Source organism: Piliocolobus tephrosceles, chromosome 2 (genome assembly GCF_002776525.5).
Source record: "Piliocolobus tephrosceles isolate RC106 chromosome 2, ASM277652v3, whole genome shotgun sequence".
Taxonomy (NCBI): Eukaryota; Metazoa; Chordata; class Mammalia; order Primates; family Cercopithecidae; genus Piliocolobus; species Piliocolobus tephrosceles.
Genome location: NC_045435.1, coordinates 179,475,447 through 179,489,023, shown reverse-complemented (window position 1 = coordinate 179,489,023; position 13,577 = coordinate 179,475,447). Strand labels below are relative to the sequence as shown.

The following is a 13,577-nucleotide window of genomic DNA, read 5'->3' as shown; positions in this document are numbered from 1 at the left end:
AAGTTAGCCGGGCTGGTGGCGGGCGCCTGTAGTTCCAGCTACTCGGGAGGCTGGGGCGGGAGAATGGCTTAAAACCGGGAGGTGGAGGGGTGTGTGTGTGCGTGTGTGTGTGTATTTTTTTTTTTTTTTTTTTTTTTTTTGGTAGTGTGTGGTAGCTCACACCTGTAATCCTAGCAGTTTGGGAAGCCAAGGTAGGAGGATCACTTGAGCCCAGAAGTTCGAGACCAACCTGGGCAACATAGTGATGCCTTGTCTCTACAAAAAGATTTTAATTAGCCAGATTTTCTTGCCTGGCTTGGTGGTTCATGGTGGCATGCCTGTAGTCCCAACTATTCAGCAGGCTGAGGTGGAAGAATCACCTGAGCCTGGGAATTTGAGGCTGCAGTGTGCTGTGATCATGCCACTGCATTCCAGCCTGGGTGACTAAGCAAGAGCCTGTCTCCAAAAAATATGTATATATTTTATATATACATATTTATATATATATATGCACACACACACATATATACACGCACACACACACACACACACACACACATATATATATTTGGCCTCATTGAAAGGATGGATATATGAAGTGATTTTCAGTAGCCACCAACATCATTAGGTAAGATGATGGGGCAGGGTATATAATGGAGGAGTTAGACTAACAACATCTGAACCTACTGATCAATCTTAACATCACTGAAGGTGGGACAACTAGACGAAAAGTTTTCTTGCCTGGCTTGATGGCTCACGCCTGTAAACCCAACACTTTGGGAGGCTAAGGCAGGAGGATTGCTTAATCCCAGGAGTTGGAGACCAGCCTAAGCAACATAATAAGAAACTATCACTACAAAAAAATTTTAAAAATTAGCCAGGCATGATGGCATGTGCCTGTAGTCCCAGCTACTTGGGGGGCTGAAGTGGAAGGATAACGAGCTCAGGAGGTGGAGACTGCAGTGAGCTGTGATCATACCACTGCACTTCATTCAGCCTAAGTGACAGCAAGACCCTGTCTCCAAAAAATAAAAATAAAAAGTTTTCTTTTCTGAAGCAATTGAACCTAAATCTAATCAAGTCTTCAGTTTAACTGTCAGTTTAAAGGAAGTTCAGAGAATAGGGAAGTGTGTTAAATTGTACCTTAAGGGTATATTCAGTCAAATTCAGAATGTAGGAAATTCTATGAGGAAAACGGCCAAATTCCTGTAGTAAAGAAATGGCACGAAGAAAGAGAAAGAGGAGGTTATCAACTGTTAAAGATTTAAAGAGTCTCAAGAATCTAATCAACTTGGCCGGACGTGGTGGCTCATACCTGTAATCCCAGCACTCTGGGAGGCTGAGGCAGGCGGATCACCTGAGGTCAGGAGTTCAAGACCAGCCTGGCCATGGTGAAACCCCATCTCTACTAAAAATACAAAAAAATCAGCCAGTCGTGGTGGTGCACCCCTGTAATCCCAGCTACTCAGGAGGCTGAGGCAGGAGAATCACTTGAACCTGGGAAGCGGAGGTTGCAGTGAGCTGAGATTGCTCCATAGCACTCCTGCCTGGGCAACAAGAGTGAAACTCCATCTCAAAAAAAAAAGAAGAAGAACAAAATTGGCGTACTCACACTCCCAATTTTAAAACGTATTACAAAGCTATGATAGTAAAGACAACATGATAGCGTCATAAAGGTAGACTTATAGATCAATGGAATAGAATCCAAAAATAACCCGCACATTTATAGGCAATTGATTATCATAGTGTTTTGTGGGGAAGAAGGGTATTTTTAATAAATGTAATGCTAGGACAACTGGGTTTCCACATGAAAAACAATGAAGATGAACGCCTACCTCACACCATATACAGAAATTAACTCAAGGAGTGATGCACAGAAAATGGCAGACAGGGTAGGAGGCTCCAAGAATTGATCCCTCTATGAGTAGAATCAACTTTTTTGGAACTCTAGGATCTAACCAAAAACTTACAGTAACCAAGAGAGTACTTAATGAAAGAAAGAGGCTTACTTTCAGTACTTTAGAATAACGCTACAGTCAAATTTTATTTCAAAGCAAATTTTTTTTTTTTTTTTGAGACAGAGTCTCACTCTGTCGCCCAGGCTGGAGTGCAGTGGCACAATCTCAGCTCACTGAAACCTCTGCTTCCCGGGTTCAAGTGATTCTCCTGCCTCAGCCTCCCAAGTATCTGGCTGGGACGACAGGTGTCTGCCACCGTGCCTGGCTAATTTTTGTAGTTTTTAGTAGAGACAAGGTTTCACCATCTTGGCCAGGCTGGTCTTGAACTCCTGGCCTCATGTTCCACCCGCCTCAGCCTCCCGAAGTGCTGGGATTACAGGCGTGAGGCACTGCACCCAGCCTATTTCAAAGCAAATTCTAAGTATCATGTCATATTAAATACTTCATGAAGTTTACACTTTCAGAACCTAGGATAACATTTTTAAAATTACTTTCTGGCTTAATACTTCCAGAACATAGTATAATGTTTTAAAGATTAATTTCTGGCTTAATTTCCTGTTTGTTTTAGGTGGTGAGTTGCCTGAATAATGTTTTTAATTTTTTGTAGACAGTTTCTTATTATGTTGCTTAGGCTGGTCTCCAACTGCTGGGCTTAAGCATTCCTCCTGCCTCCACCTCCCAAAGTGTTGGGATTACAGGCATGAGCCACCAAACCAAACAAGAAAACTTTTTTAGGTGGCATCTCATTGAACAACACATAATGTCTAGTTGTCCCACCTTTAGTGATGTTAAGATTGATCAATAGGTTCAGATGTTATTAGTCTAATCCCTCCATTATATACCTTGCCCCATCATCTTTTCACCTAATGATTTTAGCAGCTGCTGAAAATCACCTCATATATTATTGCAGAATGATTCTGTTCATTTTGGCCAGCTCAGTGGTTGCTTAAGTAGAGGGGTCAATTATTGGAGCTTCCTACTCTGTCTGCCATTTTCTGTGCATCACTCCTTGAGTTAATTTTTGTATATGGTGTGAGGTAGGGTTTCAACTTCATTCTTTTTTATGTACTGAAAATACTTTTTTACTTTCAGTAAGAAACTTACTTAACTGCCTACCATCCGCCATGCTCAGTAGCCTTGGTGATGGTGACCCATATTTGTGGTGTAGATTGCTGGTGCCAGGAGGGACATGGACCTTGCTCTCAAAAAATTGTGGTTATGTTTTTGTTGTTGTTGTTGTTTTTATCTCTGGCATTCCCTGAGAGGCTGGCACAGAGATTAGCTTTTGTTTCACCTCCCATCAGGCTTAAGTGGCTTCCTAAGTGGCATCTATTGAAAAGATTTAAAAAACATACTACCCATAGCCACCTGAGGCAAGGGAGAGCAGACAAGACAAGCAGCAAACAAAAGCCTGGGAAAGAGGAAGCTGAGGAAGAAGATAATTGGTGAAATAAGGGTTTTGCTGGGCTACCACATATACTGAGGAATCCACCAAAAGTATGCTCACAAAAGACCTTAGAGCAGGGGTCCCTAACCCCCAGGCCATGGACTGGTACTGATCCGTGGCCTGTTAGGAACTGGGCCACACAGCAGGAGGTGAGCAGTGGGCAAGCGAGCATTACCACCTGAGCTTCGCCTCCTGTCAGATCAGCAGTAACATTAGATTCTTACAGAAGCACGAAGCCTATTGTGAACTGCACGTATGAGGGATCTAGGTTCCATGCTTCTTATGAGAATCTAAAGCCTGATTATCTGAGGTGGAACAGTTTCATCCCGAAACCATCCCCCCATCACCCTGCCCCATCCATGGAAAAATTGCCTTCCACGAAACCAGTCCCTCGTGCCAAAATGGTTGGGGACCACTGTCTTAGAGGACCCTAGGCTTGGACCTCTGGATGTTCTTTGGGCTCCATGCAAGTAGGAGTTGGGCTAACACAGAATTGTAAGCAGCCTAGCTCACTGAATGATTATCCAGCCCAGAGTCAATCTGCAAAGACTGGGAGAGTGTGTCTTGTTTTGTTTTGACTCCAGGCATTTAAGGAAATCTCTGTCAGGTCATTGACTGACCGCTGAGGTAACAAAGAGACTTCAGTGACCACGTACCATAAACAAAATTTACTCAAACAAATCAGTGATCCAAATATAGCAACTAAAACTATAAAACTCATAGAAGAAAACATGGTGATAAATCTCTGTGACCTTAGATTTAAGGTCATCCTCTATGGCAGTGGATTATTAAATATGACACCGAAAGCATCAATGATAAATAAAAAATAGGTTAATTGAACTTCATCAAAATTAATAACTTCTGTTCATCTCAGGACCTAATCAAAAACCTGAAAAGACAACCTATAGAATGGGAGAAAATTTTTGCAAATTATATATCTGATAACAGTCTACTATCCAAAATATATACAAAGAACTCTTATAACTCAACAGCAAACAGATGAATAACTTTTAAATGGGCAAAGGACTTGAATAAGTATTTCTTCAAAGAAGATGTACAAATGGCCAGCAAGTACATGAAAAGATGCTTGGTGTCATTAGTGATTCGGGAAATGCACATCAAAACCACAATAAGATACCACTTCATACCCACTGGGATGGTTGTGATCAAAAGAACAAAAATAACAGGTTTTGATGAGGATGTACAAAAATTGGAACCCTTATACGTTGCTTGCATAAATATAAATTGGTGGTACAGCTGCTGTGGAACGCAGTTTGGCAGTTCCTCAAAAAGTTAACATAAAGCCGCGCACAGTGGCTTACGCCTGTAAGCCCAGCACTTTGGGAGTCCAAAGTGGGTGAATCACTTGAGTTCAGGAATTCAAAAGCAGCCTGGCCAATGTGATGCAACCCCATCTCTACCAAAAATAGAAAAAGTAGCCAGGTATGGTGGCGGGTGCCTGTAGTCGCAGCTATGTGGCAGACGGAGGCAGGAGAATTGCTTGAACCCTAGAGGTGGAGGTTGCAGTGAGCTGAGATCACATACCGCACTCCAGCCTAGGCAACAGAGCAAGACTCCATCTCAAGAAAAAAAAAAAGGGAAAAAGACAAAGTTAACACAAAATTGTCATATAACCCACCAATTCTATTCCCAGGTGTATACCCAAAAGAAGTCAAAGCAAATATTTAAATAGTTGTACATGTGAATGTTCATAGCAGCACTATTCACAGTAGCCAAAAAGTGAGAACAACCCAAATATCCATTAACTAATAAATGGATAAACAACATGATATATCATACAATGGAATATTATCCAATCATAAATATTACATTCCTGTTCCACTCCTTGCCCATAATACCTCATTCTGCCATGTGATTCCCTAACTGTTCTGGGAAGGGACAGTGTGTGTCTTTTTGGACACTGAACATTATCTACCTGGCCTATTCTTGTCACATACCAGGCACTTAAATATTTAAACATTGAATGCCATACTGTTTGCCATGTTATTTGTAATAGGAAAAATTTAGCAGGAAGGAGGTTATTGGGGAGGAAGATTTAAACTTAAAATACTCTAGAATGATTAAATTAGGAGGCATACTAAATGAATGCTTCATATCATTATTATAAAGACCATATAGAAAAATTACATTATAATTATATTAAAATGATGAGGGGAAATAAAATTAACATAGTTTGATTGCATGACTTAGGAATAATATACTTCTTTTAGCTAGGTATCTATTGATATTTTAATGCTTCTGCAGTTGTTTTAGAAAGATAAAATGATTAGGATTTTAGTGGAGATGAACTCTGTTTTTCCTCTGAGTAAAATGTGCATATTCATTCAGATAATTGATTCAAAAATACTTCATGGATAAGACTGCTGTAGACTATTGAAATAAAGTAGGCCGGGCACAGTGGTTTATGCCTGTAATTCCAGCACTTTGGGAAGCCGAGGCAGGTGGATCACAAGGTCAGGAGATCAAGACCATCCTGGCTAACACGGTGAAACCCCGTCTCTACTAAAAATATAAAAAATTAGCCAGGCGTGGTGGTGAGCACCTATAGTCCCAGCTACTCGGGAGGCTGAGGCAGGAGAATGGCGTGAACCCAGGAGGCGGAGCTTGCAGTGAGCCGAGATGGCACCACTGCACTCCAGCCTGGCAGATGGTGAGACTCTGTCTCAAAAAAAAAAAAAAAGAAATAGAGTAAATAGTGTGATCAAAAGCATAAGTAGGGGAGATGGACAGAGAAAAGGAAGACGTTGGTCAAAAGGTACAAAGTTTCAGTTAAAGAGTATTAGGTTCTAGCTATCTATTGCACGGCACAGTAACTAGTTAATAATGTATATTTCAAAATAGCAATTATAAAAGAAAATGGATTTTAAATGTTACCACGAAGAAATGATAAGTATCTGAGGTGATGGATATGTTGATTCGCCTGATTTAGTCATTCCACAGTGTACATGTATTGAAACATCACATTATATCCCATAAATATATACAATTATTATTTGTCAGTTAGAAATAAGATAATTTTTTAAATAAAATGAGGTTATTAAAGGCACAATAAAAGCATAGGGGAATAGTTTACATAGACTGGATTTATTAGAGAAAGTAATTGCAGGGATGATACAGATGTAAAACTTAATCAGGCCTAGATTATAGGACTACCTTGAGCTACCAAACCAACGAGTTTAGGTTTTATTGGATAGTGAGGAGTGCTAACTGCCTTAAAACCTAATGCTTTAGAAAAGTTAGTCTGGAGACTTTTTTCGGGGTGAAATGTCAAGGGAGCAGCCTCAGAGTCAGAGAAGTACAGCTTTCCAGACTAAGAACCTGATAGAGAGGGCCAACAGAGTGAGGGCGCAGTAGGGGAAGTGAAGGGAGAGAAGGGCATTGTCTATGCTTGAAAAGGTTAAAAAGTTAACTTCAGTCTGCACTTTTCTCTCCTCAGTGTGCTCGAGATTTCATCTTTCAGTTGCATCTTCTGTCCCTGTTAAAAAGGTAGTTTTCTCAGATCCCCTGGAGTACTAACAGTGGACTTCTCTCCATAGGGTTATGATAATTCGGAGAGCAGTGTTCGGAAAGCTTGTGTCTTCTGCCTGGTGGCTGTTCATGCGGTAATTGGTGATGAACTAAAACCACATCTCAGTCAACTTACTGGCAGTAAAGTAAGTAGTGCTGCTGTGTTTTAAAGATGGTGGCCATAGTGCATCCTTCAAAATTTAGTTATATGTCTGTAACGGTAAGCTTTTTATTTGGCATTTAATAAGTCAGACTTTGAGCATCCACCTTGCCCTTATTATATCTATTTTATATTTTATCTTTTTCTACTCTAACATTTGTTAGATGTTCACTCAGGTGAAGTCAGCAGTTTGTTGGAGTGGTTGGTAGGTTTCTGTGAGAGAAAATGCCTTCAGCTTCTAGTTAGTTTTAATAGTCAGCTGACTTCTTACAAAATCCCAGACCCAAATCTTTACCTCTAAGCACTGTTTTATTAAGAATAAATAGACTGTTATGGTTATATATTCATGGATTACTGTATATCTCTCAAAATATAGAATACTTGCACATTTTAAAATTTTTCCCTTAAGAACTATGATAATCAAATATTTGTTCTCCTTCTCTTTCTATTATCCAAATTAATGTGCAACTTTAACTTGGTATGTTAAAAGTTTTCTGATTCATTGTTTAGGCTTAAAAAATGAGTAAGTCGGCCAGGCGCAGTGGCTCAAGCCTGTAATCCCAGCACTTTGGGAGGCCGAGACGGGCGGATCACGAGGTCAGGAGATCGAGACCATCCTGGCTAACATGGTGAAACCCCGTCTCTACTAAAAAATACAAAAAACTAGCTGGGCGAGGTGGCAGGCGCCTGTAGTCCCAGCTACCTGGGAGGCTGAGGCAGGAGAATGGCGTGAACCCGGGAGGCGGAGCTAGCAGTGAGCTGAGATCCGGCCACTGCACACCAGCCCGGGCGACAGAGCGAGACTCCGTCTCAAAAAAAAAAAAAAAAAATTAGTAAGTCTTGCCTTCCTCATTTGATTGCTACTACCAGAACTTCGAAATTCATTCTACTAAGGTGGCCAAAGTGGTTCATACCCGTAATCCCATCACTTTGGGAGACCCAGGCTGGAAGATCACTTGAGACCAGGAATTTTGAGACCAGCCTGGGCAACAAATTGAGAAGACCCTCTCTCTAACAATAAAAATAATAATAATTGTTTTGAATTAGAAGTTTTTTCTCAAGAGTGAAGATAACTTACGATTGTTGAATCATGGCTTATGAACCATTTAGCAGAAAGCACTCACCGTCACTTAAAGAATTTCTCAAACCCTAAGGATTGTCTTACTGTGGTCAAATTTATTTTTTAATAGCAAAACAGCAAAATATACATATAATGGAAAATGAGCCTAGATACAGTAAGTATCTATATAAGTTATAGATAAACAATAATTCTTAATTCTGGGTTACAAACCACTTTGAGACTTAGGTAAAATCTCATCTCAAGAAAAATGCATTCAGATAAAACCATGAGACAAAGTTTTAAAAAAAATAGAAAAGTGCATAATGGAAACAATTACGTGTCGTTTCAGAGGGTTCTGTGATCCCCTGAATCCCATGGCTACCAGGTTAAAAACTCTTGGATCAATGAGTTAATGTTTAAAAAGCAAACCTTCCAAAACAATGAAAATTCAGCACTTTTATCAGAACAGTAGGTAGCCAGTAATAATGTTACATATGAAGACCGTAGGTAGGTGGAAAAAATATTTTGAAATAACATTTGATGAAACAAGTAGGCCAGATGTGGCTCCCACAGCACTTGGGAGGCGAAGGTGGGAGGATCACTTGACCTCAGGAGTTCGAGACTAGGAAGACCCTGTCTCTACAAAAAAAAAAAAAAAAAAAAAATTAGCCAAGCACAGTTGCACGTGCCTATGGTCCCAGCTACTTGGGAGGCTGAGGTAAGAGGATTGCCTGAGCCCAGGAGGTTGAGGCTGCGGCAAGCTGTGATCGCACCACTGCACTCCAGCCTAGGCAACAGAGCAAGACCCTGTCTCAAAAAAAAAAAAAAATAGAACACAGAATTGTATGTGTATTAATTACAAACTTCATAAAATCATGATCTCATACAAAAACTGCAAAAAGACACAGAGATACTAAAAACATTCTTGGTAGAATGGCAGTGGCTTTATGGTCTAATATATTAGGTCCTGTAACCCAAATACCTGAATTCCTATTTTTGCCTACTTCTTACCCACCCCTGTGACCTTAGTCTGTAACTTAACCATTCTATACTGTGATTTCCTCATCTATAAAATATGAAGGTAAAGAGATAACATAAAACATATTGTGTAACACCTAGCACTCAATTGTTTGTTATTGCTTTAATGGTGACTTCTGAGTTTCCTTTAATGTTATATTAGTCTATTTTCATGCTGCTATAAAGAACTGCCCTAGGCCAGGTGCGATGGCTCACGCCTATAATACCGCACTTTGAGATGCTGAGGCGGGTGGATCACAAGGTCAGGAGATCAAGACCGTCCTGGCTAACACAGTGAAACCCCATCTCTACTAAAAATAGAAAAAAATCAGCTGGGCATGGTGATGGGCGCCTGTAGTCCCAGCTACTTGGGAGGCTGAGGCAGGAGAATGGTGTGAACTCAGGAGGTGGAGCTTGCAGTGAACTGAGATTGTGCCACTGCACTCCAGCCTGGGCGACAGAGTGAGACTCCGTCTCAAAAAAAAAAAAAGAACTGCCCTAGACTGGGTAATTTATAAAGAGGTTTAATTGACTCACAGTTCCTCATGGCTGGAGAGGTGTCAGGAAACTTACAATCATGGCAGAAGGGTAAGCAGACATGTCCTTCTTCACATTATAGCAGGAAAGAGAAGAATGAGAGAACTGCAGAGCGAAGCAGGGAAAAGCCCCTCACAGAACCATCAGATTTCATGAGAATTCACGATCACGAGACAGCACAGGGGAACCGCCCCCATGGTTCAGTCACCTCCCACAAAGCCCCTCCCCCAACACATGGGGATTACAATTCAGATTACAATTCAAGATAAGATTTGAGTGGGAACACAGAGCCAGACCATATCAAAAGTTGTATATTTGATCCCTACAATATATTTTGAAAAGACATAAAATACTCTTGTCATGAACAACTTTCAAGACTCAAAAACTTTTTTGATATTTTACATATTTTTTTCAGATGTGCCAGCCAAAAAAACAATTTGTTATTCTTAATTATCAACAATAGCTTGGATATTATAATAACCCCCAGCCTAAAATCTATCTGAGCTCACATATATGTATATAATATTTTAATGAGTATCTTATAATTTGGGGCAGCTTGCTCAAATGACATTTATTTGGCTTGAATCTGCAGATGAAGCTACTGAATCTTTACATCAAACGTGCACAAACGGGTTCTGGAGGAGCTGATCCCACTACTGATGTTTCTGGACAAAGTTAGTGAAGCTCATCACAGCGAACCAGGTCTCTCAAAAGAAAGGACAGATAGACCACCCTCATCAATGAAAGGAAATTCTCAAACACATCTTTTGGAACTTACTATTGTTTCCCAGTTTTAGTTTTTTGTTTCGTTTCGTTTTGTATTTTCTGTAACAGAGGACTATCCTCAGTCTGCATGTAACTTTTATGATAGTTATTCCAAATTCAAGAAGAAGCAGTATTAACATCAATTGATCGATACAAAGTAATTTTTAATCTAATTCATCATTTCACATGTTTGTACTTTGTCTTCCCATTAACCTTTGCCAGTGTTACGATTGTATAAATTTTTTTAAATGCTGGTTAAACAGGAATGCTTAAAGCTTTAAAAGTTTAACAGTCTAAAACATTTTTGCTTTTATTCAACTGCAGAATAATATTTTTATTGCTACTTTGAGTTTTGTTCCGTATCATGTCCTATGCTAGAAATATTTAAATGATGTGAAAAAAAGCAGGACTAATTTGAACTACCGCTGGACTCTGTTTGTGTGATGGTGATACATGTCATTAGTTGCAACTTCTTTGGGGTGATCTCTAGTTTGAAAACTAAAACCTCAAAGACAGATGTTACAGAATCAGCCAGTTCTATAAAACTGATATCGTCTGTTGGTTATTGATCTTGCCATCTTTATTTAAAACCATGTCCCTTCTATGATCCCTTAAGAAAGCTGCACCAAATCATCTGCCTGTTTTTTCTTGATACTTACTGAAATAGAAGGTTTTATTGCAGGGTTTTCTTTGTTTTTTTGGTTTGTTTATATCTTTGTTGTGAATGATGCTTTTTTTGTATTTATTAATATCAAATTCACTTATGAATAAACTTGATAATGGAAACAGACAAAAAAATCAAGTGCGTGTGTGTCCTTGACCGTCTTCTGTTTCTCACGTAGTGAACAAACTAATTATCAAGACATGGGAGTGACCAGCACCTTTTATTTAAATGGTGAAACCTGGTTTCCTTTTACCATGAAATTGTCTTGAAAATACTGATCCTGATGAGAGAGAAGATGGTGCCAAGGCTATCTTTGTATAACGGGCTCAAATTCTCTACCTCTTCAGGACTAATACTTTTAACTGAGCTGCTGCCTATAGTGTCTTTTGGAAAACTACTTAAAGGGTGATTTTCTGTTACTTTTTAACAAATTTTTTTTAATCACCTCTTGCTACACCCATTCTTTTCATGTGCAGCTGACTTTCAAAAATTACCAGTTTTGGTGAAAGGCCAAATTAGATAATTTGGAACCAGGATACTAATGATTTCTCATCTTGACTTTTTTTAAAATCCTAATATAAAGTGAATTTGATTGAAAAGGCAAATAGCTATTAGGGAAGCAATTTGCTATTGTTACAGAGTTATCTGTACTTTGTTTAACTGAAAAAAATGTAGAAATGTATGTAAAGAATTTAAGACAGGAGTACTGAATGGATGATTTGTCATAGGCTTTCCCCTTCCTTTGTTTCTGTTCGAGCAGCAGGAGAAGTTTCTCTATATCCTCTCCCTCTACCTGTAACAATTTTGTTTTCTACTGTTAATTACATTGTGTATTTATAGTTCTATGCTTACTGTTGTGCATATACTGGCAATAAAACTGTACATAACATTACTTGAAAAAGTTAATGTATATCAGTTTTTCTGTCTCACTGTGTAAGAAGTCACTCAGTTTTAACTTGAGAAGGTCTTGTATCAGTGGTGGTCTCTTGAATTTTCTAAATTCATCTGAGGAGAAAAGATTTTTCAGGTGTAGCAACTACAATCAAAGGTATATAGCTACATACGCATGTATAACAACTTATCTGTAAGAAGAAAATGCATTTTAAACATTGAGCTCTTCTCAGTAGCATTTTATAACCTTTGGATATGTTTGTAATCATTTCAAATCAAAATATTGATTTAATTTTGACCTCTGGTTTAAGATACTGCTTTAACTATTGTTGACAACTAAGTAGAGTGACTTAAGCTGAATAGTAACTCTAACTGGAAAATTACATCAAGCCCCTGGCATCTAATGGTAGACAGGCATTCAAGAAATGAATTAACTACGCAACGGAAAAGTACGGTTTAATGTGTCCAAATGAAAGCTAATAGATTATAAACATGAAAAAATTGTGTTTACAATTCTATAATCTCAGTTGATAAGACTGTAAGAAAGTTATTGATTATTTAAATCACTATATACAATACACCCTTAATTTGTTCATTCCAGAAACATATTTAGATGTCAGCTACTTAAAAATGGTCACGAAAAGCTACTGTTTAAATTTTTCCTCCTGCTATTCTCTCCCAAATTAATTATTAGTGTTGTTCATTTACTGCACTGCTGAGAACTAATTAAAATTATATATTCCAGATTGTAAAACATGTTTATTTCTTCTGGGTTTCAAAATCTAATACACTTCTGACATTTTCAAGTAACATGTAGTTTGAATCTGAGGCTTCAATTTTGCAGTTAATCTGCTGTGTTCCTTCATATTTTATTCTTACCAAACTTTAAGTCAAAATTACTTTTATTATCAAGTTATGCCTTACAGTAAAAGACTGGAATCTTACTGATAACATCATTGATAAGGCCAGGTCTATTTGTTAATTCAAATGTAGTTTATAATTGCTCAATTAGAATAGCATTTACAGTAAATAGAAATGATAATTAGCATATTACTCCATAATAGGGATTTTTAAACCTAATTTTTTATATCTTTGCTTCTGATATTAGTTCATTTTATTGCAATTAGTAGTTTTGCAGCTATATAAAAGGTTTGGAATTCCATTGTAAAAAAAAAAAAAAAAGGCTGTGCGTGGTGGCTCACACCTGTAATCCCAGCACTTTGGGAGGCCGAGGTGGACGGATCATGAGGTCAGGAGATCGAGACCATCCTGGCTAACACGGTGAAAACCCGTCTCTACTAAAAATACAAAAAATTAGCTGGGCATGGTGATGGGCGCCTGAGTCCCAGCTACTCGGAAGGCTGAGGCAGGAGAATGGCTTGACCCCGGGAGGCAGAGCTTGCAGTGAGCCGAGATCATGCCACTGTACTCCAGCCTGGGGGAGAGAGCAAGACTCCGTCTCAAAAAAAAAAAAAAGTTAAATTATCCATCTTTGTCGTAGGATATTTGGAAAATAATGAAAAACTGAAGGAAAAAATTACTTTTAATATCACCACTAAAGATAATCTGTA

The 13,577-nt window shown here is 38.7% G+C and overlaps 1 protein-coding gene across 6 annotated transcripts in view; it reads left to right on the top strand.

Annotated features, from left to right (window-relative positions):
• CLASP2 (cytoplasmic linker associated protein 2) overlaps nucleotides 1-12,760 on the top strand; it is a 233,029-nt gene extending 220,269 nt beyond the window's left edge. For 4 of the 6 annotated variants that reach the window (XM_023214679.2, XM_023214680.2, XM_023214681.3 and 1 more), the window contains 2 exons: nucleotides 6,942-7,058; nucleotides 10,279-12,021. In XM_023214679.2, coding sequence (XP_023070447.1) covers nucleotides 6,942-7,058; nucleotides 10,279-10,365 — 204 coding nt within the window. In that variant the 3' untranslated portion in view covers nucleotides 10,366-12,021. Of the gene's footprint in view, nucleotides 1-6,941; nucleotides 7,059-10,278 lie in introns of all 6 variants that reach the window. The other 2 variants (XM_023214684.2, XM_023214682.2) reach the window with 1 other exon arrangement.
• The last annotated feature ends 817 nt before the right edge of the window (nucleotides 12,761-13,577 follow it).